At 43.6% G+C, this 23,753-nt stretch overlaps 1 protein-coding gene across 2 annotated transcripts in view; it reads right to left on the bottom strand.

Moving 5' to 3' along the window:
- Positions 1 to 23,753, bottom strand: part of TPR (translocated promoter region, nuclear basket protein) — a 64,078-nt gene that overhangs the window by 35,354 nt on the left and 4,971 nt on the right. For both annotated transcript variants that reach the window (XM_081914792.1, XM_081914793.1), the window contains exons 2-22: positions 23,557 to 23,661; positions 22,829 to 22,902; positions 22,466 to 22,562; positions 21,991 to 22,094; positions 20,729 to 20,986; positions 19,710 to 19,790; positions 18,584 to 18,671; positions 15,995 to 16,135; positions 15,519 to 15,610; positions 13,038 to 13,235; positions 11,297 to 11,404; positions 10,193 to 10,419; positions 9,870 to 10,033; positions 7,345 to 7,487; positions 7,088 to 7,236; positions 5,802 to 5,964; positions 5,210 to 5,344; positions 4,850 to 4,990; positions 2,487 to 2,655; positions 1,761 to 1,927; positions 266 to 418 (exon numbers count right to left, since the gene is read on the bottom strand). In XM_081914792.1, the coding sequence (XP_081770918.1) occupies positions 266 to 418; positions 1,761 to 1,927; positions 2,487 to 2,655; positions 4,850 to 4,990; positions 5,210 to 5,344; positions 5,802 to 5,964; positions 7,088 to 7,236; positions 7,345 to 7,487; positions 9,870 to 10,033; positions 10,193 to 10,419; positions 11,297 to 11,404; positions 13,038 to 13,235; positions 15,519 to 15,610; positions 15,995 to 16,135; positions 18,584 to 18,671; positions 19,710 to 19,790; positions 20,729 to 20,986; positions 21,991 to 22,094; positions 22,466 to 22,562; positions 22,829 to 22,902; positions 23,557 to 23,661 (2,957 nt within the window). The remainder of the gene's footprint in view (positions 1 to 265; positions 419 to 1,760; positions 1,928 to 2,486; positions 2,656 to 4,849; positions 4,991 to 5,209; positions 5,345 to 5,801; positions 5,965 to 7,087; positions 7,237 to 7,344; positions 7,488 to 9,869; positions 10,034 to 10,192; positions 10,420 to 11,296; positions 11,405 to 13,037; positions 13,236 to 15,518; positions 15,611 to 15,994; positions 16,136 to 18,583; positions 18,672 to 19,709; positions 19,791 to 20,728; positions 20,987 to 21,990; positions 22,095 to 22,465; positions 22,563 to 22,828; positions 22,903 to 23,556; positions 23,662 to 23,753) is intronic.

Raw genomic sequence — 23,753 nt, 5'->3', positions numbered from 1 at the left:
TGGGGCTTCGGGTGCCAGTTTTTAAGAACAGCAGCCCTGACACACACCCTCCGTATGCCACATGGCAAACAGAGAGGACTTGCAAAAGCACATGGCAAAATGGCATTAGGGTCTGGCATTCACCAAGTTAAAGAAAACCTTAAGAATAAAAATTACACTAGATATGCTCAAGTCCTACCACAGAGAAGCCCTTTGTAGCCTGTCCAAGTTCTCTTGCTAGCTACAGTGAAAGGAAAATTTATGATGAATACTCGTGCTTCTATACCTGCTGTTCCATGTTCTCTATAGCTTTACGTTTCTCATCCTGAAGCTCCTGCTTTTCCTTCTCTGCCTCCATCAATTTCTTTTCTAGTTGGGACTGGTACTCAGAGGCCTCTTTCAGGCGGGCTTCAACGGCAGCACGAACTTCTTCAGTTACCTGCACAATTAACTCAGTTTTAAATGTGATATCCGTAAGTGGCACACAGCACACAGGAGACCTGCTTGCAGTCCATCACTTTCACTGAGAATGGAAAGCAAGCTTGAGAAATACAGGCCAATGCTCAAATCTGAATTACAGGCCAATGCTCAAATCCTAACCCTAACCCTCCCATTTTAAAGGGTGAGAAAAATCTACAAGTGTAACAAATAAAGGGCAAGCTGTTAGCTTGAGGAATCTGCTGTGAGGACAAAGCATGTCCGAGATACTCTTGGGCCACTTTTTATTTTATAGTTCCTAAATAAATGCCAATTTAAAATGAGATCTTTTCCACTGGCTTTCAGCAATATCAGCTCATGTAAGGGACCTACACAAATTATTTGACCGTATTGATCACAGCAGCACTGTGCAAACTCTGGCCCACAGGTCTAATTAGATCTGTCAGGGATCCTATTCTGGCCCGCAAACATATGCGTCTGTATGGATTTTTAGGAGAGGGTAGTAAAAAGTGAAACGAGAGAGCAGGCTAGTTGTTCACAAAAAGGAAGGGAGCGGGGAAATAGTGCCTGCACATTTTAAATAATATTTTGGGTACTACAAATGTTATAAGGTTTTTCTTCTTCTTTTTTTAGTGAAAGCTGAGAATCCGGAAACTGTTATTGACCTAGAGGGGGGCAACTCCCCCCCCCATTGTGGGCATCTATGCCAGCGAGGCTGTTTTCCCCAAGTCACCCCCACCTGCCTGGCACCTGAGATTACCAGCATTAATTGATCAAGGAAAGGACATCACTGGTGCACCAGTTTAAAAATACACTGCCATCTGGGCATGCAAAGCAGTGCTGAATCCCAATTCTCGAAGGTTATTTCCCCCACCTTCTGTCTAAGTCACAAGAAAACTGCTTGCGTTTGTGTGGGTGTACCATGAAAACAGGGATGCGGGTGGCGCTGTGGGTTAAACCACAGAGCCTAGGACTTGCCGATCCGAAGGTCGGCGGTTCGAATCCCCACAACGGGGTGAGCTCCCATTGCTTGGTTCCTGCTCCTGCTAACCTAGCAGTTCGAAAGCACGTCAAAGTGCAAGTAGATAAATAGGTACCTCTCCAGTGGGAAAGTGGTGTTTCTGTGCGCTGCTCTGGTTCGCCAGAAGCGGCTTAGTCATGCTGGCCACATGACCCGGAAGCTGTACGCTGGCTCCCTCGGCCAATAAAGCGAGATGAGCGCCGCAACCCCAGAGTCGGTCATGACTGGACCTAATGGTCAGGGGTCCCTTTACCTTTACTACCATGAAAACATAGTTCCACGTCTAAGTCATATTTAGCAGGCAGTTTTATTAGCCCAGTACCTGCTTCTCTTTGTTCAGGGATTCCTCGAGGCTTACAACCATAGCTTGGTATTGCTCCACATTACTTGTGGCAATCTTCAGCCTTTCCTTCAAATCGTTCACTTGCTCCTCGGACTGTCTCAATCGACTCACGAGATCATCCACATCCTCGCTTGCACTTGGCTGGCCTAAAAATGGCAAAGATAAGGTTAAACAAAATAAAGGGTTCTTCAAATTAATTCTGGATTTGGGGTCATACTACATGGAAGCTGAGAGCTGGACCATAAAGAAGGCTGATTGCCGAAGAATTGATGCTTTTGAATTATGGTGCTGGAGGAGACTCTTGAGAGTCCCATGGACTGCAAGAAGACCAAACCTCTCCATTCTTAAGGAAATCAGCCCTGAGTGCTCACTGGAAGGACAGATCCTGAAGCTGAGACTCCAATACTTTGGCCACCTCATGAGAAGAGAAGACTCCCTGGAAAAGACCTTGATGTTGGGAAAGATGGAGGGCACAAGGAGAAGGGGACGAGATGGCTGGACAGTGTTCTCGAAGCTACCAGCATGAGTTTGACCAAACTGCGGGAGGCAGTGGAAGACAGGAGTGCCTGGCGTGTTCTGGTCCATGCGGTCATGAAGAGTCGGACACGACTAAACAACAACAAACATGGAAGCTGTTTTCTCATGTTTTACACACGCTAGACACAGGTTCAACTTAGCAAATGTTGACACTTTTTCTTTTCTTACCTTGACCAGGAGCTCTTTGTGATGACTGGGATGCTAACTGGGCCTCCACATTGTGAAGCTGTTGTTTTAATGTTGCAATGTCCTTTTGGGCATTCTTCAGCAGTTCTTTTGTGCTAGCATGAAGATTTATTTCTGTCTCAAGCTGTCTTTTAGCATCCAATAAGTGAATCTGAAAAGGAACATACTTTACTTCAAAGACAGCGACTAAAACATAACTCAACTGCAACCATAGGTAGCTTAAAACAGTGTTTCCCAACCGGTGTTCCGCGGCACACTGGTGTGCCGTGAGACCTTGCCTGGTGTGCCGTGGGAAGAGCGAGAGAAGGCGCCTGCGCGGAAAGAGGAGCGAGCAGTGCGCCTGCACGCCGCGGCGCCCAAGATCGCTTCTCCCCACCGCCCCTTGCTTCAAAAGAGGTCCGGGGACAGCGGGAAGCGCTGCCCCCGGACCTCTTTTGAAGCAAGGCTTTGCGGGGAGAAGCGATCTCCCCGCAGCCCCTTGCTTCAAAAGAGGTCCGGGGGCAGCGGGAAGCGCAGCACTTCTTCCCCGCTGCCCCCGGACCTCTTTTGAAGCAAGGGGCTGCGGGGAGATCGCTTCTCCCGGTGCTCCGAAGCGGGGCGGGGGGGCGGGAACACCTGCCCCCGCCGCCCCGCTTCGGAACGATGCCCCGATGCCGGGCGGTGGGGCGGGAACCTCTCCCCCCGCCGCCCGGCATCGGAACGATGCCCCGATGCCGGGCGGTGGGGCGGGAACCTCTCCCCCCGCCGCCCGGCATCGGAACGATGCCCAGATGCCGGGCGGTGGGGCGGGAACCTCTCCCCCCGCCGCCCGGCATCGGAACGATGCCCCGATGCCGGGCGGTGGGGCGGGAACCTCGCACCCTGCCGCCGGGCATCGGAACGAGGTCCTGGACCTCTTCTGAAGGCAGGCGGGGGCAAAAGTCTTTGCTCCCCCCGCCTGTCTTCCCGGGACAGCGGAGACTTCTCCGCTGCCCCGGGCGATCTTAAAATGCTGGCGGGCGGGAGCGAAGCGTTCGCTGCCGACCCCCAGCATTTTAAAATCTCCTCGGGGCAGCGGAGACTTCGCTCCCGCCCGCCAGCATTTTAAAATCGCCCCGGGACAGCAGGGGCTTTTAAAATGCTGGCGGTCGGCAGCAAAGCCCTCCTGTCCCCGGAGCTTGCGGGGCGGGAGGTGGGAAGAAGGGCTTTTCTTCCCACCGCCAGCCTTCAGAACAGCCTTCTGAAGGCTGGCAGTGGGAAGAAAAGCCCTTGTCCCCGTCCCCCCCAGCCTTCAGAAGAGGTCGGGGGACAGACTGTCCCCGGACCTGGTCTGAAGGCGGTTTCCCTAGGAACGCATTAATTGATTTTCAATGCATTCCTATGGGAAACCGTGCATTGCAAGACGAAAAACTCGCAAGACGAAGAGACTTGCGGAACGAATTAATTTCGTCTTGCGAGGCACCACTGTACTTTTTATATAGTCAATATAGGCACAGAGTTAATTTTTTTAACATTTTCTAATGGTGGTGTGCCTCGAGATTTTTTTCATGAAAGAAGTGTGCCTTTGCCCAAAAAAGGTTGGGAAACACTGGCTTAAAACATAATTTTGCACATCTCTTCACAAAACTGGGACAAAATGTGAACCGCAGAGGATATTTGTGTTTTGTTTGGGGAAATGTTAATTAGGTAGGTTTGTATGAAAATGTACATTAAATGAATTTCTTCCCCCTTCCCTAAGTGTAATAGGTAGGCTGTACAGCAGCTCTCATGTTTGCTCAAGCATAAGATTTCTTTGGATTTTGTTTCACTTTTCTACACTCCCCTCTAGAAACAAAAGTATAAGGCATTTCTTCCATGAGTGCAAAAAAATCTTCTACACATGGGGCAGTTTTTGAAGCAACTCTACGATTTGAAGAAATACTGTATGAGCTCCATTCTGGTGCCTTGAACCATCATCGCCAATCTTTATTACGGTCCAGAAACCCAACAAATAGTTACAAAGCAATACACAATTCATACAGCCTACCTCCAGGTTAAACAAGCACTTTGTTCAGAATATAGGGATCATTGGTTCTTGCAACCACCGATAAAAACTTTGCCACTGCTAATGTTCTAGCATTTGTCAGGTCTTCCAATAGGAACCTGACATAGTGAGCCTCTGATTTTCCCAGGAAAGGTACCAGCAAGGGTAATATCAGTTCAGCCCTGGCTTGCTCATATTTTGCACAGTGCAACAAAATATGTTTTATGGAATCGATGTCTTAAACCAGAAATGAATCAAGAGCCATTTGTCTTTCTTTTCAAAAGCCATCAATGCCACAAGAGTGTTATGTCAACGACTTGTTTCTTTAATTTCTCATACTTACATCTTGAGTTTTGTTAACTGAATGCCTTTGTTCCGCCTCATTTTCTAGTTTTTTCTTCAGTTGGGCTATTTCACGCTCCAGTTTCTCTATTTGGTTATTGAGCCTCTGTTGAGTTTCTGTCTCAGCCCTTTCCAGTATCACCTAGTGAGAACAATATATACTAACATTGAACATTTTTGCTGAATTGTGCTGAAAGGAAGTGAGCTCCCAATTGCTTCTGTAAAGCCCCTGCCCCCAAATCTGTTACTTACACACAGACCTATGTGCAAGAGAAATATTGTGTTGTTCCTGAGCAAGCTTTCCTCCATGAACAGCCACTGCTGAGACCAGAGAGCATGAGTAAAGAGGGCACAAACAAACCTGAATAGATTGCAGGTTAGTAAGCAGCATATTTTGTCCTCTTTGTGCTGTTACTAAAGAATCTTTCTGCTGAGTCAGGCGAACCTCTGCCATTTTCAAAATGTCCTTCTCCTTTTTCAAATTCTCTGCTCTCACCTTTGAAAGAAATTACATTTGATTCTAGGTTAATTCAATCCTGGTGTTGACATCTGTATAAAGCGAGTTATTAACCCAAAATTTACATTCCTGGTGAGTTTTCAGCCACTTGAATACATAAAGCCAAAACAGATTAATCACAGCTTAGCTAGGCTCATGCCGTCCCTAGAAACAGAAATATGTTGCTGTCAACCACCTCAATGAAGGACAATAAACTTATGATATGATAATCCCCAGAGCTTCTCAATCTATAATTCTCTTTCTGCCCTATGATCTTCAGATGAAGGGCAGTATATACATTCAATAAACAATAAATAAGCAATTAAATAAGTAGCAAGAAGAAGTAGTATTAAGTGGGATATGTGTGTGTTGAATTAAATTCACTCACACAACATAATTTTTCCTTCTCCCTTCCCCTGGAACAATTCAATTATGCATAATATGTTGTACTACTTACCTCTGCCACAGCTAGTTTTTCATTAGCTCCTCTCAGCTCTTGAGTCATAGTGTTGATAATTTGTTCTTGTTTTTGAGTAGTTGCTGAAAGCTTCTGGATTCTTTCATGCAATGATGTTATCTCTCGCCGATATCCTTCCACATTATCCTGAAGCATCTCGTAACTTCACAAGGAACATAGATAAGATCATATTTCAACCAAATTGGTATTACAAACTCAAATGAGGAGAATACTAACAATTTTGTTTCCACTAAAATCAACTGGAGACAAACAACTCAATAGGTTTTTGTGTGTGCAAGTTTTCCAGCGGCTAAACTGGTAATCGTACTGAGTACAGACAGTTCAAAGCATAGTTTTCGCGCTCCCTGGTAAGTATGTTTAAGAAAGAGGATGCAAGTTACTGAATATTTTTAATCAGTTCATACCTCTTTGAGTTTATTTTCATTATTTAAAACATTTATTCTCTATCAGCGCAAGATCGTAAACAATGGTTTTAAACTAACCATGGTGCAGATGTAATGCCGACCATGGTTACCTAAAAAGCAGAGGAGGTTATGATGCTGCATAGTACTCCCACCTCCTAACCTTAGTTTGATCAGGCAGTGTTAGAGTCTACCATGTTCCTTTAAGTAATTTGTCCTATTTACTGCACGACATTACTGCCACAAAACTCCAGGTTTCAGGGCACAAACTGCAATCCTCCAATTGCATTAATAGTACAGAAGTCTTTCGTCAGCATTCATTAACGATGGCGTCGTTAGAGGAAGCATCGATTTGAGCTGCGCGTCAGTTGTGTGTTTTTTATTAGTTTTATCAGCTTTTTATTAGCTTTTATCAGTTCTAGTATTTTATTGCTCGGTATCTTTTTCTTAATTACTATAATCACAACGTTTAGGCTAAAAGTTTTAGAGAAAGCCCTGGAAAGTCTCGGAGAAAGCCTTAATTAGCTCCAGCTCGACTCAATCTACCAACTACTTATCAGCAGGAGAGGAGATCAAACGCCCTAATCTTGGAAGGATGCCGAGTTTCTTGATTTATAGCAGAAAACAGGCTGCATCTCCGTGAAAACGTCTAAAAGAAGCGATCGGCTTCATCTCCACAAGCGAGCCCACAGCAGAAGTGCAAGCAAAGTAAACTGGATGATTTTGTAAGAGCCCAGAATCCAGAACCTACTACATCAAACAGAGTTCATTCTCAGCTAGGTGGGGACACTTTAATGGGTGGAGACCACCCAGGGGAGAATGCTGAGAGGAGCGCCCACGAACCATTCATTAATACTGTCTTACCGCTTGGAAGCAAATTCAAGTTGGGTGGAAATCTTTGTATTCTGTGACCTCAAGTCTGTAACCTGCTCCTGAAGCTTCTCATTTTGCTCATTCAGGAGTTTGTCATTCTCTGCCTTTTCTTTCTTGTAGCTCTCAAAGAACTCCTGCAGCTGTAGAGCAAGTCAAACGCGTTCAAAGATAAATACAAGGCCAAGCAGAAAACTGTGCTCCTTTTGTAAAGATGAGGAAAAGGCGTTTGGAGAAAGACTGACTGGTACCTGTTTAAGGGCAGCCTTAGCCTCCACTGCTTCAGCTGATTCTGTCACTGGCACAGCAGCAGGAGTTGACATGGCCTGAGGCGCCCCTGACAGACGCTTAGGGGTCACTGCCAGAGACATTTCTTCTGGCAAGATGCTTGAAGCTATAAAAGAGAGAGAAGCAACATTATCAGATCAGAGAAAACGGAAAGATCCTTTATTTCTTACCTTTCCGAACCATCCTTTCCCTAGAGAGCTCAGAACAGTCCTCCTACTCCCCATTTTATGCTCACAACCTTGGGGGGGGGGGGGGAGACAGGCTGTGAGTGTGTCACTAGCTGAAGGTCATCCAGAAAATCGCATGGGTGGATGTGGGTTCAGACCCATGTGTCCTTGGCAGTAAAGGTAAAGGACCGCTGGACGGTTTGGTCCAGTCAAAGGCGACTATGGGGTTGCGGTGGTCATCTCACTTTCAGGCCAAGGGAGCCGGTGTTTGTCCACAGACAGCTTTGCGGGTCATGTGGCCAGCAGAACTAAACCTCTTCTGGTGCAACGGAACACTGTGACGGAAACCAGAGCGCACGGAAACGCTGTTGACCTTCCCGCTGCAGTGGTACCTATTTATCTACTTGCACTGGCATGTTTTTGAACTGCTAGGTTGGCAGGAGCTGGGAAAGAGCAACGGGCGCTCACTCCGTCGTGGGGATTTGAACCGCTGACCTTCCAATCGGCAAGCTCAAGAGGCTCAGTGGTTTAGACCACAGCACCACCCGCATCCCTTTTTACCTTTACCTTGGCAGGAGTCTGACCATCAACCCAGTGCACATTACTGGTTCTCATTTGCACTAATGGGCTACACTTTCCAACAGTGACATTTTCGTGGGCTGTGGAATTCTCCATTCCAGACCCCAAATTCTATCAAAGTTCACGTTTTCATTTACGCCTCACATCTGGATCAAATTATCTTCTAGACAGCTTACAATATATTACAACCATATAATTAGGAACCCAGAAGCCCATTCCTCCAGCTAACGGCAAAGGCCAGAGGTTCTTTCTCCCTCACTTCTGCATTACTAGAGCACTTTCAACAACTGGAACATATTATGCAAATCCTCATAAACATGCAAGCTGTGTTTATTTCTGAACAGCTGTCCAACTTGCTTTGGGGAGCTTCAATACTTCTGGCGAAAGGGACTGTCATCTTCTCCTGCTCCCACTGCCCCCAAGGTGAAAGCTTATATTCTCCAGATTCTGCCACTAAAATCTAGCTCAGCTGAGGAAGAACGCAGGTGCCTCCTGCCGCAGCTGATGTCCTTGAAGGTGGCACTGCCTGAGGTGCTGTCACACAATCTTCTCAACCTTACTGCCTTCTACTCCTGCTTTCAGCTGTGAAGTCTCACAAAATTCCTGTGGTCTCACAAAATTCTCAGCTACAGCTTTGCAGTGTTGTTGCTTTTTAAAGGGGCTCAATATGCGGCCGAAAGCATGAATCAAAATTAAATTGATTCCACCAATAATAATTATAATAATAATTTATTATTTATACCCCGCCCATCTGGCTGAGTTTCCACAGACACTCTGGGCGGCTCCCAATCGACTATTAAAAATGATACAGCATTAAATATTAAAAACTTCCCTAAACAGGGCTGCCTTCAGATGTCTTTTAAAAATAGGATAGCTAGTTATTTCCTTGACATCTAATGGGAGGGCGTTCCACAGGGCGGGCGCCACTACCGAGAAGGCCCTCTGTCTGGTTCCCTGCAACCTCACTTCTCACAATGAGGGAACCGCCAGAAGGCCCTTGGCACTGGATCTCAGTGTCCGGGTTGAACGATGGGGGTGGAGACGCTCCTTCAGGTATACAGGACCAAGGCTTTAAAGGTCAGCACCAACACTTTGAATTGTGCTTGGAAACGTACTGGGAGCCAATGCAGATCTCTCAGGACCAAGGGATACATTTAGGCTGTAGCCGAAAAGAACAACTGTGGTGTGCATTTGGAACATCAAGCAACGTAGAATGTAAGACTGAATCTACACTGTTCCTTCCGAAAGTATGAGCAATTTGTTCCAATCATAAAATCACAACCTGAAAAATGGTTAGGCAAACTTTTGGGACGTGCTTGCCATTCTACCCTCTCCAATTCTCACTGTACACAACGAAGAAGAAGAAGAAGAAGAAGAAGAAGAAGAAGAAGAAGAAGAAGAAGAAGAAGAAGAGGAGGAGGAGGAGGAGGAGGAGGAGTAGTTTGGATTTGATATTCCGCTTTATCACTACCTGAAGGAGTCTCAAAGCGGCTAACATTCTCCTTTCCCTTCCTCCCCCACAACAAACACTCTGTGAGGTGAGTGAGGCTGAGAGACTTCAGAGAAGTGTGACCGGCCCAAGGTCACCCAGCAGCTGCAGGTGGAGGAGCGGGGAAGCGAACCCGGTTCCCCAGATTACAAGTCTATCGCTCTTAACCACTACACCACACTGGCTCCGAAACCTAAACCTTGCTTTCCTCGCATTACAAAGAAGTACATTGGCATTATTGAAGGGACCATACCTTGCAATGGAATGGAAACCCCCGACGTCTGTGCCAGCAAGATGCGATACATGTCACGCTGGCGAACTATGGAGTCTACAAGCTGCATCTGGTGGTGCCGTGACTCACGTAACTTTTCTAGCTCAGTGATAGCTTCAGAAAGCTGACTCTGCAGCTCAGAAATCCTGTCAAGGAGAGAAAAAAAATTCTACTAAATCTTTTTTTTTAAAAAAATCAACATCAGGTAACAAATATGTCTTATATTACTGCTTTCTAAACAGAATGAATATGTGATTGATATCAGATTTCTGGATGTCAGAACATGCTGCTAAAGGGGAACATACTTAGATGAAGTGGTTTCCTGCTCCTCTTTCTCTTTAGCGTCACCCAGCTCTCTGAGAGCCACTAAGAGGCGTTGGTTTTGCTGCTGAAGTTCCTCAATGTTCCTGTAGGAGACCAGATGTTGGCTTATGACTTCGGAAGAGCTGCTGATGTCAGCAGAGCTCACTTCTTCTTCACGGATAACATGGTTGCCTCGGGCTTCTTCGAGTTCCATCAAAAGCACTCTTATCTTTAAAAAGGAAAACAGATGATTCATACAATAGAACAACAGCTCTTCCAGAGCTGTGCTGCAAGAATTCTATGCGAGATGTTAAAACGGTCATTCTGCTTTTTAATACAAACTGACTTTATTTTTAAGTGCATATTGTATCATGTTGTTTCGATTATTTACTGCCATCAATGTGGAATACAATAGGTTAATGAATTTGTGAAATAAAAAGTACAGGGCTGCCACTGAGCAGACATTATTTTAAGGCTGCAATCTTAAAAGTGCATGCTTAGAATTAATTCCAAGTGAAATCATTAAGGCTTACTCTGGAGTAAGCAGAGGTTCAGAATCCCAATACTTTCAAAAACTGACTCTAACTTTAAGGGGAAATACCGTATTTTTCGCACCATAGGGCGCACCCAATTTTTTTTTTTGGGGGGGGGGAAATAAAGGGGGGAAAAATTTTCCCCCTCAGGCGCGGGGCTGGGGGAAGCTCGAGCTTCCCCCGACCCCAGCCCCCAAACAGGCAAGTCTCCGCAAGCCGAGGGAGCGCTCCCGCTGCTTGCGGAGAGGTCCGCGAAGCCTGGACGCGCTGAGCTCAGCGCGCGCAGGCTTCAGCATGCAGGCAAGTCTCCGCAAGCAGCGGGAGCCCAAGGCTGGGCTCCCGCTGCTTGCGGAGAGGTGAGCGAAGCCTGGAGAGCGTGAGGGGTCAGTGCGCACGGACCCCTCACTCTCCAGGCTTCAGCGAAAGCCTGCATTCGCACCATAGGACGCACACACATTTCCCCTTCATTTTTGGAGGGGGAAAAGTGTGTGCGTCCTATGGTGCGAAAAATACGGTAGTTCATCAAGGTATATAGGCTTACAAGAGTGAACCACTTAAAGAAACCAAACTAACCTGTTGTGAAAGATCTTTGACTTGGCTTTCAAGCCTCTGGTTCTCTCTTTCCAGCAAAGAAGCTTGCTTGTTTGCTTTATCAGCATCATCTTGCAAACGCTGAATTTCCTGTAAACCAAATCCACACACTTAAAAACATGTATTTATTTTGCAGGAATAATAAAAGGTCAAAATAAGAACAGAACCGCAAGCATATTAAACAGCTAACTTCTCCCAAAATTTACACTAGAACTACCATAACACAATAGTCTTATTGTTACCCAGTAGGTGGATTGGTGCTGACTTAAGAAAAGTATTTCACGTAGTTGAGGCCCAAAAGGGCCTACAGAATTTCAACTGTGGGACACGCAGGCCAAAAGAATTGGTAAGACTGGCCGCACAAAGACCTCCTACAAATCTAATTGATAAACACATTCAACCAATGTGTCAAAAACAGTTGCGGCAAGAGAACAAGATATGCCTTCTCCATTATATGGCTCAGAGAAGTCGGTGATTGTTTTTATTGACCATTTGTAAACCACTTTTCACAAAGTAGCTTCAAAATGGTCGCACTAAACAAAATCAGATTAAAACCAAATTCGGTGCGATTGCCATAAAATTTAGGGAACAAGCTGTGCTATCATAATGATTAAGGCCTTAAATGATAATTTTAGGTTATATGTTAGTGACTAAGTTTTAACATATATATTTTAACTGTTGCTATATCTGTATTGTCCCTGTTATACCTAATTGCAAATTCAAAAGTATCCCTATTGTGTTTTATGATTTCCTTGATATTGTATGTGGGCTGGAACTGGTCTGTGACCGAAATAATACGTACTAGGTACTGTATAAAGCTACTTTCTGTTAAAAAAAATCACACTGTATGGCCAAGGGGATAGAATCGCTAAGAATAAGGTCACACCAAAATAGAAAAAAGGGCTATTACATATGGTTGGAATACATATGAATTCAAATGTTCATCAAATTAAATGATTAGCATTTTTAAAACTAAAAAACAATGTTTTCTGTAGCTCACATTTCAAACTGCCAATGGTGAATGACACAATGCCCAGTAATGTAACTGGATCAAAACAAATCATTATTCATTACTTACACTGGCAATATTACAGCCTGACTTATTATTTACCAGATTTTTAAAATGTGGGTTGTAAAACTGGTTCTCACGTTAGAATTTGCTGTTTGTGGAGAATATTCCCCAGAGAATTTTCTCATTCTCGAGAATATTCTCCCCTCACATCACTACTCCTGTTTCCTTTCCTCCTGTCCACTAAAAAAAATCTGCTTTAGAGAGTCCAGAAAGGAAGACTAAATTCTATTATAGGCATGGAGGTCCCTTGCTGCAGCACTGGATACAGCTCAGCATCAAGGAGAATGGGAGGTAGAATCCTACCATGTGTGAAATTTATAAATATACACTATCTGTAAAAATGTGCACCACAAAATGTTGACCTTGAAGCTCAACTCTAGCACACATAACTGTCGTTCACAGCTACAGTTTTACTATGCGTTGTGGGGATGGCGATAAACAGCAGTTTAACTAGTTTAACTAGGTGGCTCTAAACTGCACACTAAATTTAGGTCTTAAATCAGAAGCGAACAGGAAATTCTATCCCTTTTCCAGAGAGCAGCTGGGTGTGAAAGAAATCATTTTGGTTAAAAAAACAAGGTAATGTGGTTTTATGTGCTGATAAAGACGAGTACATTTTGACTCTGAATCTCAGTTCCGTTTTGTACCAACCTTCATTGCTTGCTCAAGTTTAGCAGACAGACTTGCTACAGCTTTCTGAGAGCGTTCATATTCTTCACGTTGACGCTTCAAAATAGGTGCTTTGGCTTCTACTTCCTGCACTATTTCATCCAAGTACTTATTAATCCTCTTATTCTCCATTTTTTCTAACAGCAGCTGATCCTGTGCTTCTACATATGCATTGTAAAGCTGTGTTGAAAGATAAAAACACACAACTAGTAAACCTATCAAACGTCTTACCTAAAGAAGACAGGCAGCCATTTATCAACCAGCAAACATTTTCTAGACTTGTACCATTACACATATTCTTTTCCCAGGATACATGTAATTTCCTCCTCACCTTGACATCTGAGGGGTTTGCCTTGGAAAAGATGTATGGGATCAGCCCCGACAATGTGTTTATGTATTTTATATATAGCCCCCCCACTATTGCCCAGGGGACGCGGGTGGTGCTGTGGGTTAAACCACAGAGCCTAGGACTTCATAGAATCATAGAGTTGGAAGAGACCACAAGGGCCATCGAGTCCAACCCCCTGCCAAGCAGACTTGCCGATCAGAAGGTTGCGGTTCAAATCCCTGTGACGGGGTGAGCTCCTGTTGCTCAGTCCCTGCTCCTGCCCACCTAGCAGTTCGAAAGCACCTCAAAGTGCAAGTAGATAAATAGGTACTGCTCCGGCGGGAAGGTAAACGGCGTTTCCGTGCGCTGCTCTGGTTCGCCAGAAGCAGATTAGTCATTCTGGCCACATGACCCAGAAGCTGTACGCCGGCTCCCTCAGCCAATAAAGCAAGATGAGCGCCGCAACCTCAGAATCATCTGCAACTAACGGTCAGGGGCCCCTTTGATAGTGCTGGATGAAACATTATAACTGATACCAGAATTCTCAATAATGAACACAAGGAGTGTCGTGGAATTCTACTCAATATTGATCCAGAGTACATTCCAATGTATAGCTAGCACAGTGTTTCCCAACCTTGGGCCTCCAGCTGTTTTTGAACTACAATTCCCATCATCCCTGACCACTGGTCTTGCTAGCTAGGGATGATGGGAGTTGTAGGCCAAAAACATCTGGAGGCCCAAGGTTGGGAAACACTGAGCTAGCAGACTAAAAACTTAAACAGGTTGCAGGATTCCCAAAAAATAGACCAGAGGTAATTATATTCCATCCAGCAGAGCTTTACTGCTCCTGAAGGCAACATCCAGGATTGGGACTGTTCATAAGAAATCCAGTTGCAGCCGATTTAACTTAAACTTACAATAACTTATAATATGTCTAAACCTTAACACTAAGCGTACTATGTACAGAACACCACATTAGAAGGAAAAGAGATAGAGAAAGTGAAAGCCAGACTCCTTCTGGCTTTACTTTTAGTCAGCATGACCTTGACAAAGAGAGATAACAGAACCAGTTTACTCTGCTTCTCTGAAGGAATAACCCAAACATCATGAACCTTCTGCTGGTTTCTTTCACACAGAGAAGCTTCCATAACCCGTTTGAATTAATTAGAATAGGAAAGATCTCTACACATCAGATCAATACTTTCTGTATTAAAAAATGCAAACTGACAAGGGGGTTGGTTGGGTGTGTGTGTGTGTGTGTGTGTGAGAGAGAGAGAGAGAGAGAGAGAGAGAGAGAGAGAGAGAGAGAGAGAGAGAGAGAGACGGAGAGAAAGAGAATGAACAAAGCAGAGAGAGAGAGAGACGGAGAGAAAGAAAATGAACAAAGCTTTGTGTTCTCCAAGGAGAAATCTGACTTTGACCCGGAGCCGATAATGGAAGCCTCCAAAAGCACTTGAGACCAAGAGCCAAATCATGGTGCAAACTTTCAGTGTACACTCCTAAAATATACCTCTGTGACAAAAGGGAAATTTTCACGAGGTGTCCATGACTTACAATGACATAAAACATCAACCTTCACAAGTGGTACACTAGCCAGATAGAATACATGAGTAAATGCTACTGAAATCAAATGTTAAGTTTAGTTAAAAACCCAAATGGGTGAACTACAGTGGTGCCCCGCAAGACGAACGCCTCGCAAGACGAAAAACCCGCTAGACGAAAGGGTTTTCCGTTTTGGAGGCGCTTCGTAAAACAAATTCCCCTATGGGGTTGCTTCGCAAGACGAAAAAAATCTTGCATCCCCCCGCGGTTTTTTCCGCTTTTTTCGCCCTTTTCTTAAGCCGCTAAGCCGCTTATCAGCTGTTCCGCTGATAAGCCGCTTAACAGCTGATCGCTGGAAGCCGCTTGACAGCTGTAGCGCTAATCCGCTAAGCTGTCAATGGGCTTGCTTCGCAAGACGAAAAAACCGCTAGACGAAGAGAATCGCGGAACGGATTCTTTTCATCTTGCGAGGCACCACTGTATGGGCAGCACATTAGTCATTCAGTTTTTAAAAATTGTCCCAGTGAATGAGGCTGGATACAAAATATGCAGGAATCTGCAAGCAGTACAGTATCATCCACATTACTTCCTACCTCGGTTAATTTCATGCCAGGCTTCACCACTTTTGCTACTGCAGCAGCCGTAGGAGACATAGCTGCCAGCTCCTCCTCTGAAAGAATGGCTCCTAGAAGAGAGAAATGGCAAAGGGCGTAGGTTTTTTAATGTACAAATCAAATCTAAAGGCTTCCAACTACATGCATATTCAGATTTCTGACTGGCCCTAGAGTTCTGACTAGCCTGGTTATAAGCCTTCAGGGAAACTGCAAATAAAAATAACGAATCAAACAGATTGGTTCAGGAAAACCATAGAAATATTCTGCAAATGATACTTGAGGTAAAAAATTTACTATTCTGTATGTTTCATATACTCAAGAGAACCCCCAGATAACCATTTTTAAAACAGTTTGCATGTGGCTTTTCAAGTACTAGAACAGTAAAAACAGCTGTAGAGCGAGGTTTTGCTAAATGCTCCCATTTTACAAGGTCTATTCCCTAGGTGTTACCAGACCTTTGCGCTTGGTGGCTGAAACCAAATCGTTTGCATTGTCCAACTCTTTCTCCAGCTTGCCAATCTTTTCCTTCAGTTCTTTTTCCACTGCGGCCTTTGATTGTTCCATTTCAGCCAAACGATCCCGTGTTTCTTTGTTAGCTGAGAATAGCAGAAGAAAGTGATGACTGTTCGCAACTTTTTAAGCTTCCAAGGATTACTAAACAAGCTGTACAGCAGGGCGATATGCAAATATTTCGAGAATTGTTTAAGTGCCCTCTTTGGCAACATGGTTTGCATCATCAGTGAGCTAGGAAAGACTTAGAAGATCTAAGCCTGGATCCAACTAACTACATGGACTTGGCATTTCTCAAATAGCAGCTTTCATCACTACCCCAGTGCACCACACAACAAATCTCTTCTGAAGCCTCACCTCAAAAAGGACAGTATAGCATTGGAAACAGTTTAGACAAGGGCAACCAAAATGATCAAGGAGGTGGAGAAAGTCCCCTACGAGGAAAGGCTGAAGCATCTGGGGCCTTTTTTGTTTTTGTACAGAGAAATGACAAGTAAGAGACACTAAAATAGAAGTGCATAAAACTATGCATGGCATGGAGGAAGTGGACACAGAGAGGTTTTTCCTCTCTCACAGCCCTTGTGGACTTCCAACGGACCTAAATATACATTAAAAGGTAAAGGTAAAGGGACCCCTGACTGTTAGGTCCAGTCGGGATGACTCTGGGGTTGCGGCGCTCATCTCACTTTACTAGACGAGGGAGCCGGCATACAGCTTCTGGGTCATGTGGCCAGCATGACTAAGCCGCTTCTGGCGAACCAGAGCAGCGCACGGAAACGCTCTTTACCTTCCTGCCGGAGCTGTACGTATTTATCTACTTGCACTTTGACGTGTTTTTGAACTACTAGGTTGGCAGGAGCAGGGACAGAGCAATGGGAGCTCACCTCTTTGCGGGGATTCGAACCGCCAACCTTTTGATCGGCAAGCCCTAGGCTCTGTGGTTTGGACCACAGCGCCACCCGCGTCCCTACATACAGATTTATACATACAATATACATACATTTCACTAATTTTACAGTCATTTTAACATTTCAACACTTGACTTCCTTCCCCCTCTTTCTCCAGTTCCTTAAATTTGTTTTTAACATCTTCTGCATATCCAAGTTAATTAGCTTATTTATTCATCTACTTTAAATATATACTCTTATCAAACTGCAGGTTATTACAATAAGACAGCCAATGTTTTTATCAGTTTTCAATTTATCTGTAAGTACTCAATAAACCATTTCTTTTATAAAAAGTTTGTCGTCTTAATTTCTTATTCTTTCGGTAGATTTCGCCATTTCTACATATCCCCTAAGTTTCTGTATCCATTCTTCCTTTGCTGGGACTTCATTTGCTAGAAACTTATTCATGTACGCTACTACAGCAGCAAGAATGCTACTAGTCCCCAAAATGGAAAGAGGCAGAAGTCCCAAAGAGCTAAATATTGGAAGATTCGGGACAGGCAAAAAGCAAGTGCTTCTTTATGCACGGTTAAATGGTGCAATTTGCTTCCACAAGAGGCAGTGACAGCCATCAACTTGGATGGCTTTAAAATAAGAGGATTAAGATACATTCATGCAGGGTAAGGGTAAAGGGACCCCTGACCATTAGGTCCAGTCGTGATCGACTCTGGGGTTGTGCGCTCATCTCGCTCTATAGGCCGAGGGAGCTAGCGTTTGTCCGTAGACAGCTTCCGGGTCATGTGACCAGCATGACTAAGCCGCTTCTGGCGAACCAGAGCAGCACACGCAAATGCTGTTTACCTTCCCGCCGGAGCGGTACCTATTTATCTACTTGCACTTTGATGTGCCTTCGAACTGCTAGGTTGGCAGGAGCAGGAACTGAATAACGGGAGCTCACCACGTCACGGGGATTCGAACCGCCGATCTTCTGATCGGCAAGTCCTAGGCTCTGTGGTTTAATCCACAGCTCCACCCGTGTCCCTATTCATGCAGGGTAATATTATCAAAAGCTACTAGCCATGATGGCTATGCTCTGCCTCTCTGGCCAGAGGCAGTAATGCTTCTCAACACCAATTGCTAGAAACTGCAGCAGAGAACAGTGCCTTTGTGTTTAGATCCTGCTTGCAGTCTTTCATAGGCATCTGGTAGTCACTGTGTGAACAGGATGCTGCAGTAATGACCACTGGCCTGAGCCAAAAGGGTCATTCCTATGTTCTTATGGAGCTGAGGAAAAGTATCTGAAGAAGCACACAGAATGGAGGTTCACTGATGAAGTAAGTGACTTGTGTTTTGGATGTGCCAGACATATTTTTTATGTTATTTCCTACTGCTCTGTTTTATTAAGTTGGGGGGGGGGCCCGTTTCATTGCTATTTTGCATTATGTTGTCAGCCAGCCTGAAGACTCTACAGAGCTGTGTTTTGGTGGGATGTAAGTCTTAAAAGCAGTTACAACACTCATGGAGCTGTTTGGATCTCAATCCTAACCTTCATTTTTCTCAGATGCTAATTGATGTAACTATAGATGATGAGGGGTAGAAATAAGCTGATAAAAACCAACACAAGCTTCAAGATCATTTGTTCCTTACCTTCACCTGCCTCCTTCAGAAGTTTGTGCAGCTCCTCTACAGCTTGGGTCAACTCATTGCTTTTTGCTTCCAAGTCGTCAGCAGCACTCTAAATGCAACATATTTTAATTAAAGCATAGCAATTCAACATAGCAGCAAAAAAATTTAAAGCCTCGGAAAGTGGAGAGAGGGCAGGCTGGGTGTCATAAATTGTTTAAATTGTTACTAAGGAAACTATTATTTTTCTCCTTCCAATAAAGCACAGCAGAAAACTTGTCCAAATATAAAGTTAACTTATTAAACCTCAAAATAATTTCATAATTATCTGTCTATGTATTTCTAAGAGTATAACCAAATCAGTAATTTTTGATATAACTGTAAAAACTGCTCTGAAAATTTATTTATTATTCCAGTAATGAAACCTCCATCTGGTTGTAAACATTAAGATTATACCAGCAAGAATGAGTCTTTCTGTAAAAAAATGACTTAAATCAAGTCTTACTGATCGGCGATTTAAATCGATTTAAATCAAATCCACCCTGCTAATGTCCCCTCCTTTTCAGCATTATTCACATTACCATTACATCTGTACCAAGCTAAACGCTAAGTACAGTTTTTACACTAGAATCTGAAAATAGATGCTGGCTTACAGTTCTGAAGGTTGCATTAGCAACAACATGTTTAATGATGCGCTGTGACAACTATAAAACGATGCAATGCTAGTACCCAAAAGAACAAATTCTGCTTGCAGCATCAAGAAGTTGAAACTAACCATGGGGACCTAATGTGGCAAAGGGGAATGTGGGGTAGGGCATGAATTCACTTAGGAGAGAGAAGGGAGATCATGTTATACACAGACTTCAGCATCAAAACTCTGATAGAGCTCCAAAATGTATCAATTATCCATCTCCAGATTACTTCTGTTAACATACTGGAGCACAACTATCCATGTTCATGTTTTCATAAGCAATCGCAAACCAAAAGGTTACTTTCCAGAAATCCATATTCACCAGCACATTTGTGACTTCAACCTTCGCATGTCCTAGTTAGCATTTCACAGTAAGTATGAAGAGCATTAACAGTTGTAAGTGTACGTTTATAGTAAGCCCTGAAACTAACATTTCAAAACCATTATTAAAATTCATACCTTGTATAAATTAGATAACTTGATATGGGCGTTTAGTTCATTGTGGAATCTTTCTTCCATGCTAGCTTGCTGTTCTTTTGCCTGGTGAATAAAGACATTTGTGCAGTTAACACACAATGAGAAGTTTTCTTCACAGTCAACAGCAGTATGGTTCTGAAAAATTATCATGAAAAAATAATTACCGTATTTTTCGCCCTATAAGACGCAGTTTTCCCCCTCCAAAAATGAAGGGGAAATGTGTGTGTGTCCTATGGGGCGAATGCAGGCTTTCGCTGAAGCCTGGAGAGCGAGAGGGGTTGGTGCGCAATGACCCCTCTGGCTCTCCAGGCTTCAGGAAGCTCTCAGCAAGCACCGGGAGAGCTGCGTGAGGTCGCGCAGCTCTCCCACCACTTTGCGGAGAGCTGCCTGGACCCAGAGGCCTGGGGGCGCTGACCTCAGTGCCCCCCAGGCTTTGGGCTTCGCACAGCTCTCCCACAGCTTGCGGATAGCAGCCTGTTCTGGGGGCTGGGGTTGTGGGAAGCTCAGGCTTCCCCCGCCCCAGCCCCGTGCCTGGGGGGTAAATAATTCTCCCCCCCCTTATTTCCCCCCCAAAAAACTAGGTGCGTCCTATGGGCTGGTGCGCCCTATGGGGCGAAAAATACGGTACATTAAAAATGTATTTAAGGGCAAAATCCTCAACTTTTTAGTTTGTTTTCAAAACTGAATTTGTATAAGAATACAATCAATTGGCTACTGTGTGCTTCTCAAATGTATTTCGACAGAAATGCTGCAATTCAGATTTTTGCCAGATTCACTCCATTTCTCCAAAGTAGTTCCATATATCACAGTCAGTTATTATAAGGAATTCCCACCTGAATGAGCATATATGCTTTCGCAGACCTAGTCCGACTGAAGTTTGCAGCCCTATGAGAATTACTTCATTTTTACCTGATACAAGCAAGAACGAGAGAGAAGCTACCTCAAATACTGGCATCGCTGTTGCCCACAACGGAAGCTAAAACAAAGGAATTTATGTTTACCTCCTTCAGTTTCAGCAGAAGATCTTCCACATGTTTCTGTAGATTTCCATTAGATTGTTTTAGTCCACTGACTTGCTCTTCCAGTCTGGAAACCTCCTCTTTCTTGTTCTCCAAGTTACACTTCAGCTCTAAGATTTCACTTCCCTTTTCCCGAGTGATTAGCAGGAGTTCATCTGTTTTCGCCTTCAGTTCCGTATTTAGCCAAGTGTTCTGATTCTGTAGCAGTTCCTTTTCCTGCTCCCACCTTTGCTCCCGATGCTATGAAATAAAGTTATGTATGATACAGCATTCCATTCAAGCAGCAGTTAATAGGAAAAGAGTGCCCTGGGGCACATACTACATTTTGAAACAAGTTCTGTTAAGGCAAGTTCTTGGGCAATTCATACCAAACATGCAAGTGCAGGAATTCCTGTCAAATTATTAGCAAGGGGACTGAGGCTCAAGGCCAGCTTCACTCTTATACATACTTACTCAAAAGTAAAACTCCCTGAATTTAGCGATACTTCTCAGGTGTTTATAGGTTTGCAGCCTTAAATCAAATAAACCCCACAACCAAATCTAGTCATAGTGCATCACAATTTCATTACCAATATTGAACTTGTTAATTATCTGTCAACTAACTACATGTATACTGTGAAATGTCTCAGATTGCTTGAAATATTATAATTAGGACCACATCTCCTATACAAAAATAGCTAACTATTCCAATAGATGGCTGGTAGAATTTTATTGAGACAGATAAAAAATGGCCACCGAAAAATTGTTTGTTAGAATTAATAATAATAATAATTTTATTATTTATACCCCGCCCTTCCCAGCCAAGGCTGGGCTCAGAGCGGCTTACAAAAAAATAATAAAAACAAGATGAATGATTACAACTTAAAAACAAAAATAAAATACATTAAAATAATGGAACCTTAAAATATTAAAATGTAGCCTCATCGCAGGAGGAGAAGGAAAAGAAAGGGGGAAAAAAAGGAAAAAAAAAGAGAGAGGGAGGGAGGGAATCAAATTGGCTCCAAGCCAAAGGCCAGGCGGAACAACTCTGTCTTACAGGCCCTGCAGAAAGAAATCAGATCCTGCAGGGCCCTGGTCTCATGAGGCAGAGCGTTCCACCAGGCCGGAGCCAGAGTTGAAAAGGCCCTGGCTCTGGTTGAAGCCAATCTAACTTCCTTAGAATTAGTGACATAGGAAGTGTGTCGTTATCTTATTTCTACAATTGTACAAAAGATATGGGCATGAACAAGTATTCCAGTACTCACCTTTACAGAAAAGGCTGATGTCTGAAGCTCATCCAGCTGTAACTGTAGCTCTATTTTTGCAGTATTCGCTGCTGCAAGTTTCTCATTCAGTCGTTTAACATCCTCTGGGAAAGGACATACAAAATGAAGAGATATTATAAAGAACATCTGTAGATGATGTACTCCTGTACCGTCAAGCTCATGTAGAAGTGCCCATGGTGCATGGGCTACCTTTGTCTTATTTGATGGCAATGCTTATAAGGCCAATGCTAAAACCATTGCAGGAAACTCCCCTAAAACCACTACTTAAAAGTAGAAATTCTAATCATTACACAATTTGACCCTCACACAGTACGAAAACAAAATTACAAACTGTTCACTGTTGCTTAGTTTCATTAAGGATTTCCACTGGTAGTTTCACCTTGGTGCAATGATACTCTTAACTGAAGGACAGCCTATCACCAAAACTCTTTTGACCATATCACTTGATGCTCACCACTTAGGTGTTCCTGCTCTTGAGCTCTTCTGTCACTTGTTCGAACCAAATCTCTCTTCTCTGCTTCCAACTCTTCTTTTGCTCTAGTGAGCTGATTCTTAAAACAAAGGAAAAATGACTTTAAAAGTGACTATAGCACAATAAAAATCTGGTGTTAAAAGCGGTGTTAAGAAACATCAACTAGCGCAAGATTATTATCACACTCTCAAGATTCACATCAAGACTTGGCAACTGAGGCTAATAAGAAAACCCTACTTTCACTAAAAATGCTACTTTCACAACGAGAGTCTACTTCTTTCAATGTAATATTGAAAATGAATCATGAAAGCTTCCATTCACTGGCATTATTGACAGTTCCTGTACCTGTATGGCTGCATTGCGATCCTGAGCAGCTTCCAGTTCTTTGTTTCTCTCATTTAACAATTTCAATTGCTCATCTGCATGGGAGACAAAATGAAGGACATTTTCAATTTTATATTTACATAAATTTATCTGTCAGAATTAGCTAAGTATCTTCTTTCTCCAATAAAAGAGTAAAGGGTTTGGGCCTGAGGAGCTGAACCCTGAGTGATGTCAGGATCTAAAACTGACTGAGATCAGCCAACTGACCACCCCAAATATGTGTCTAGTAGACAAAAATGTAGAATTCTCAGCATGTCCACCTCTGCTATGAGAATCTTCTCCACTGTAATTATCCCTATAGAACACCGCCCTTGCTTAACTGCAAGCCTTAAGGTAAAGGTAAAGGGACTCCTGACCGTTAGGTCCAGTCGTGGATGATTCTGGGGTTGCGGCGCTCATCTCGCTTTATTGGCCGAGGGAGCCGGTGTATAGCTTCCAGGTCATGTGGGCAGCATGACTAAGCCGCTTCTGGCGAACCAGAGCAGTGTACGGAAATGTCGTTTACCTTCCCAGGTAAGTAACAAAATAATGTTTACCTTTATCACAGAATGTAATTCTTCTGTCATCAAACAAATCAATTTTTCACTAAAAAACTGAATAACCTTTAGTTGTTTCATATTTTAGAAAAATGACAAAATAAATACAACTAATAGTATTTACGGATCACCTTAATACATAGTAATACTTACTGAGTTTGCTGACCTCCTGTCGGAGATTCTGACATTCCTGTGTCTCATTTACGAGTCTTTCCTGACTCTGAGCAAGTCGTTTTTCTACTTCAAAATATTGTTGCTCTGCAAAACATGCATTAGCACAAGTTCAAATTTTGCCCTTTCTCAGAGCTATTCAAGTCAAAGTGTGCCATTCACAGTTATGTAAAGTTGCA

The sequence above is a fragment of the Podarcis melisellensis genome (genome assembly GCF_964234715.1).
Source record: "Podarcis melisellensis genome assembly, chromosome: 6".
NCBI classification, from domain to species: domain Eukaryota; kingdom Metazoa; phylum Chordata; class Lepidosauria; order Squamata; family Lacertidae; genus Podarcis; species Podarcis melisellensis.
This window is presented reverse-complemented; position numbering and strand designations above follow the sequence as displayed.